Source organism: Sesamum indicum, linkage group LG1 (assembly GCF_000512975.1).
Source record: "Sesamum indicum cultivar Zhongzhi No. 13 linkage group LG1, S_indicum_v1.0, whole genome shotgun sequence".
NCBI classification, from domain to species: Eukaryota; Viridiplantae; Streptophyta; class Magnoliopsida; order Lamiales; family Pedaliaceae; genus Sesamum; species Sesamum indicum.
Window position 1 is genome coordinate 18,424,690 of NC_026145.1, and position 6,208 is coordinate 18,430,897.

General features: G+C 34.8%; 1 protein-coding gene across 2 annotated transcripts; it reads right to left on the minus strand.

The window, feature by feature from the left end:
- Nucleotides 2,266-5,658, minus strand: LOC105173869 (ORM1-like protein 2). Of its 2 annotated transcripts, none has more exons than XM_011095775.2 (3): nt 5,218-5,658; nt 3,654-3,802; nt 2,266-2,686 (listed from the first exon to the last, which is right to left on the minus strand). In XM_011095775.2, the coding sequence occupies exons 1-3, from the start codon at nt 5,404-5,406 to the stop codon at nt 2,548-2,550; spliced, it is 477 nt and encodes a 158-aa protein (XP_011094077.1). In that variant the 5' UTR covers nt 5,407-5,658; the 3' UTR covers nt 2,266-2,547. The 2 variants fall into 2 exon arrangements, with proteins under 2 accessions (XP_011094077.1, XP_020553510.1); XM_020697851.1 differs by lacking the exon at nt 5,218-5,658 and adding an exon at nt 4,846-4,996.

Sequence of the window (6,208 nt, forward strand, 5' to 3'; positions counted from 1 at the left end):
GGAAAAAGGAAAAAAAAAAAAAAGAGTAGCTTAGGAGTGTGAGTGCAGGTGTTGATCAGGATCCTCTGTTCAATACATTAAATACAGAAAATCCAATAGTGTTGATAACTCTATGAATCGTATGAGAAACTGAAGCTAAAAACAGTGTATATATAAAGGGCAATATTATGATAGGATCATGCATGAATATTTATATGATGATAGACGGACACGGACCCACCTAAAGAAATGAACTGAGAAGATTTAAGTCAAAGTTGTTGTTGCGTTCCAATGCATGCAATTGCACCCCTCCAATGTATTCTTGATTATCGAACCCATCAAAATAAAAATTAAAACTTTTAATTCTCATCTACTCTTTCATCTATAATTTAACGATGAAGGTCGCCTATCAAATATAAGTATTTTTTATTAGAGAGAAAATTGAATATTTTTTCAATAATAGCGTATGAGTACTTCATTTGTCATATTTGATTCACTTATGGAAGACATAATTCTTTATGTTACTTCTACTTGACTGTCAACTTATAGAAATATGGAAAGAGTAAGAAGAAAGAAACCGCTGTATTTTTTTTCAAAATTTATTTTTCCCTCTCAAACGTATGTAGTTATATATTTTCCAAAAATGATCCCAAATTAAAAAATAAATCAATTTGTTCTCTCTAGCAAAATATACTTAAGGATTACATGCTAGGCACATGTGTTACATTATTAAATTGTAAACAAAAGAGTGGATAAGGATCAAAAATACTAATTTTTGTAAGTTACGAAATTAAAAGTGCTTATTCTATAATCAATGAGACCAAAAACTAAATGAATAAGACTAAAAATATTATTTGCTGCTAGCCATATATCTTATAGAATCTCTTTAATTTGGCTATATATATGATATATGATGATGACCCTAGTTGTCAAAGTAGTTGAAGAATGTTATATGACGGGTTAGGAATTTATAGGTGGGTAGGGTGAAAAAGCAGTAGTTGAAAGGTGAACCAATTGCAGAATGCAAATTATATGCATGCATGTTAATGGCAGAAGTAGTAGCAGTAGTAGGTAGTGGTCCAAGGGCAGCAACAATGGAGAGAAAAGTAAGGCCACAAAAAGAGCAAGCCCTAAATTGTGAACCAACACTAAGTTGTGTTACTACAACAATCATTGGACCCAAGGCATGTTCCGGCCGGTTGGAGGGGGTTCCAGAAAGAACAACATATCACCTACTTAGTCTACTACCCTAACACCAACACTACTTCATCATCATCATACTCATCACCATCATCATCCCAAGATTGAGACTGCTAGAGATCATGTCATCATAAGCTCTTCATCATCTACCACTTATTCCTCTTCTAGTACTACCTACTCCACTTTCAGTCCCAAACTTTCTGAATGGAATTGCAGCTATGGGATTGATCATCACTTATTTAGTACTAGTTCTACTCTTGAAACCTCCAATGCCCATTTCACATCATCATCATCATCAGGACCAGCTTGGTGAAAACGTGTCATCACTTTTTCTGGTTGCTTCATTACCTGTTTACTTTGGAGTTGTTTACAACTAACAGTACCCCATACTGCAACCCATATACAAAGTGTTACGTATTTCTTATCTTTTAATTACTTTTTTTAAGTACTAATTAGTACTCAAGGTACAAAAGCCCTCAATTGTAAGCTTCTGTCTGTCTCTCTATATATAGCCTCTATATATATATATATCTAGTAGTATTAATTAATTCGTTATCTTACCGAAAGTTTGCTGTGCTAATTATATATATGTGGAACTGGTCATGAATTATATATATTTTTCCCGTATTATTAATTAATCTTTTTATTCTTGTTTAACTGATTAAGTATTATCTTATGTTAATTCTTCAGCTCCCTTTTTTACTAATGATGATTTGTGACACTATATTACACCATTTTTTTTGGTTCGGTTGATATATGATATGCTAATTGCGTTAGTTTTCTTTTCTTTTCCTTTCCTTTCTTTTCTTTTTTGGAATTATGATGGGTTTGATTTATATATTTTATTTTTATTTATATTATATTTTAAATTATAAAAAAATATTTATTATATACACAGCAACATTTACTATAGGAAATTTTTGACTACGATAAGGACTTCGTAGTGAAAGCCCAATATTTGTAGTAAGAAACCTTTTTGCTACGAATTTCAGTAGTAGAAAATACTGACGCAACAAAAGTTATTTGCTATGGAAAAAATAGCTTTTGTTGAGATTCCAAACTTTATAATCAGTAATAATATAAGTATGCTGGAAAAATTACTTTGATTAAGATATGAAGGCAAGAGAAATTCTTCAAAGTACATAAATTTCAACTGTATTCAACTGTACAGATACAAGACACTACATTTATTGCTTCGATTTGGAGTAGGCTCGTAAAAACAGCTAATTGAGCATGATATATTGTGTGGCCAAAATATACTCATTACTTCCAGCTTTTCTATACATGGCATGAACCGTCTTTACACATATTGTAAGGATCAAGTGTTCGTACTTAAGTTAAAACCAACAGATTCACAAAGAAGCTCCTTCACTGATCCCCATTAATTCCAAAGATCCGGACCTTGTGCATATTAGGGAACTTTGCAATAACCAGCACAAGCACTGCAAGTGTGTTGAAAAACAACATTGGATGTTGGTAGTCAGTTGTATGTGAAGCTATCAAGTACCTGCCAACAGTACAGGTGGAAACTGATTTAGAGAGGGAGGAGAATGTTTATGATGTAACTAAAAACCAAACTGGAAATATTTGCCATCATTATAGACAGTAGCAATATAGAAAAACAGAAGACCAAATCCACAATTTTTCTTTCAAAGCTAGGTCAACTTTAAATCCAGCTTAAATTAGCTAACCTTCAAAAGGATGCTAGTATGTTGATGGGAGGAAATATACCTATCAACTTGTATATCACTCTCATACTTTTCAAAACCAAGCACTAAAACACCTTTTCCAAATATCTGCTCCGTAGTCCTATCTAGTTTCTAAAATGGCAGACAGCAGAAAAACTCAGCCCCAAGTCCCCATCTTCTTATTTCTGTCATCTGAAACACTATACAAGATAGTTTCTCTAAGAATTGAAAAGCTAATCAACTAGAAAATATTCAATAATCAAGATTCCACTTTGCCTTGTTCAGAATATACTCATGACCCCAATTTTGCAAATAGAACTTCTGCATTTTTGTCAATGCAAACAAAAACCGACAGCAATAAGGAAAGTTAAAACCAACAACAGAACAGCAGTTGGTGAGAAATTCCCAAAGTCATTGGGATCTCTGAGAAAGATAGTGTCATGCCTCATATGAAAATTCATAGGTCAGTCAGACATGAGAATCCAAAGAGCAAATGAAACGTGCTAAAAGTAATAACTTAGAGATAAATGTCATATACAAAAGATTTTGATTTTTACCATCAGAATACAGGTCTGTCACCATAACTTAAATCAATGGCAGCTTGGCATCAAATATCAGAACACAACACAAAAGTCCACACGGTGCGTCGCAAAAACACATAACAGCAGCGACATCCAAAGACATACAAACACATAAAAAGCAGCAACATCCAAAGATATACAAATGCAAAAGGCTCAGCTCAATGCAACAGAAAAAAACTAAAGAAGATACGCATGGAGGACTTACAGAACCACAGGAACAACTGTGAGGAACTTTCTATTGCGAGTAAGCTGCTTTCCATTGTCAATCTGCTCCCACCATGTCAGCCCATTATAGATTCCCTGATCATCACCAAAAGGGGTCCCTTTTTTCCAATGGAAGAAGTGGTACGTTACCTAAACATAGAAGCACATACTGTAAAGTCAAAAAGAAAACATCAAACGGATCCAAGCATGAACTTAGAGATCAACCATATGAATAAAAGATGTGCAGCATCTTGTGTTGTGAAAGAAGTACTTGACATATAAATAACACTTGAGAACAGCTCCCTTACGAAAGAAAGCAAGTGAATGATATGTCACCTGAAAATGAGGGAATAGAAAACATTCCAAAGAATACACAACAGAAAAGAAAAAGTCCACAAAAGTGAAAGCAGAACTAGGAAGAAGGATGAAGGATATCGAATGCATCTTATAGCAGCCCCACAGCAGCTGAAAATAAATCAAATTATCATTACAGTGATTCAAACTCCCTATGTAAATATACACTCGACATCTCGAATGGCGACACACCAGAAGCCCTTGCAAAAACTTTTTGAAGATTGGAATAGAAATTTTTATGCCCCCAGTTCTCAACAGCCAATGGCTAGAATGAATGGGATGTTACCCTGTCAACCAGGCAAGACCGAGGACGGATATCAAGTGTCCAGTAAGTCTAGGAATGCGCAGAGCTGCCACAAAACCCTGCTGCCAGGAAATGCAACAGAGGCAGGAAAGGTTGGAAATCACATGAACAAAATTCTAACACATACAATCCTAACCCAAAGTCCTGAGAAATTATCTATCATAGAGTCTTCCTGGGGCATGAACTTCAAGGTTGCAACTAGCATGGAAATAGCTAAAGAAGTGGAAAGCAGTCAAGTCATGCCTAAAAAAAACTTCATTAATAACCCAAAACAAAGCGGAGGAACTGCTCATCAGTCCTCAAAACCTAAGAAGTAGACCTATAGTACTATCTGAGCGACCATAATCATGTCGAAAACACTAGTAATACTCTATCAAAATCTAAATAAAATTAAAGTAAAGTAGTTGTAGGGAAGGAACATAAATTCAGACAATACTCTTATCAACTATGCAACAATAATCAGATAAACAAAGAGCTAGAAAGATGAATCAAACTAGTTGGAATTCAGCCAAGTTTGATATTAAAAGTTGGGTACCAAAATTATGAAATCCAGCGCAAACATTATTACACGATCACTAATTTTTGAAGTTGTGTGATGAAGCTGGACACAGCAAACCGGGAACAAGAATGAAAAAGTGCATAGTAGTGGAGCAACAGGCATGGTAAGTTTGTTGGGCATTGGTAGGTTGAAAAAGAACCTAAACTTGAAACAACTTACAACTTAATAGGGATTGAAGGCAATTTGAACACATGTGGCTCTTAACCTTGTTTACACCTCTATATACACAGGATAGTTGAGGCGCAGGTAGAGAATTGAAAGTAGAAAAAGGGCAGGACGCACAACAGAAAAGAAGAAGAGGAAGGGTGGAAGGAATAAGAAGATGTAGAGAGAGAGAGAAATGGATACCGCGAAATGGGAGAGATTGAGGATGGTCCAGGCCATGCCGGGGGTGCAATTGGTGAGAGAGAGAACGATGAGCCAGGAGAAGAAGAGAATCAAAATATAGGTAGTCCAAACCCCGGGATAGGTGAACCACTCGGTGTTGCGGTTTAGATCCGCGGGGGGATCCATTTTGACATACAGCTTCCCCATCATTCTGAAAACAGATCGGAAGTCGGCGAGTGGATATTAGTGTGGTGGGTGACAAAAATGGGGTGCAAGGGGGAGGTGGGTTTGTTTCTCGCGCATTTCTCGATATTAATTAAAAGGGATAAGAATGAAATGATGAAATCCTTTATATTTTTGTTCCTCTCAAAAAACCAAGGAATGAGAATTAGAAGGTAATTGTATTTTTGTGTGTGTGTGAAAAAGTAATGGGTTGGAGTCCAATCAAGAAAAGAAGCTTTTGGGCTCAAATATCCAATTCATTTTGGGTGGCCCCAAAACTTGTAGAATAAAACTATGATTAGTGTTTAAATAGGAATTAGATGGGAGGGAAGAGAATTGAAGAAGAATGAAGGAGTTGATGATTGGTATTTGGTAGTCAACATACTAATTTGGTACTCGTCAAATTCTTTTTTAATTTTCCAACTAATTAAATGAATACTGCTACTTTACCTAATTAAATCAATATCAATAGTACGTATGATCTAAAACAAACATGATCCCATTGATATTGACAAATGTGAATGTGATGAATATGATGATCACAACACACCACATTCATTAATTAAAAACATTTCGTCCATCTATACTCATCATGCATTAATAACTTTCAATTAAATCTCAAGTTATTTTTCTTTTTATGTGTATAGCTTGCATGTATATGTGTGTTCATTTAATAAGTATTATTATTATTATTATTTGTTGGAATTAGTGGTGAAACCTAATTCATTAATTGCTCGTTATGTATATATATATATGAAGCATAATGAAATAATAAAATCTGAAAATGAAA

Coding starts and splice junctions, on each gene's coding strand:
- LOC105173869 (XM_011095775.2), bottom strand. CDS start 5,406: ATGATGGGGAAGCTGTATGTCAAAATGGATCCCCCCGCGGATCTAAAC. Junction 3,803..5,217: donor TCAATCTCTCCCATTTCGCG/GTATCCATTTCT, acceptor TTCTATGTTTAG/GTAACGTACCACTTCTTCCA. Junction 2,687..3,653: donor ACAGTTGTTCCTGTGGTTCT/GTAAGTCCTCCA, acceptor TACTGTTGGCAG/GTACTTGATAGCTTCACATA.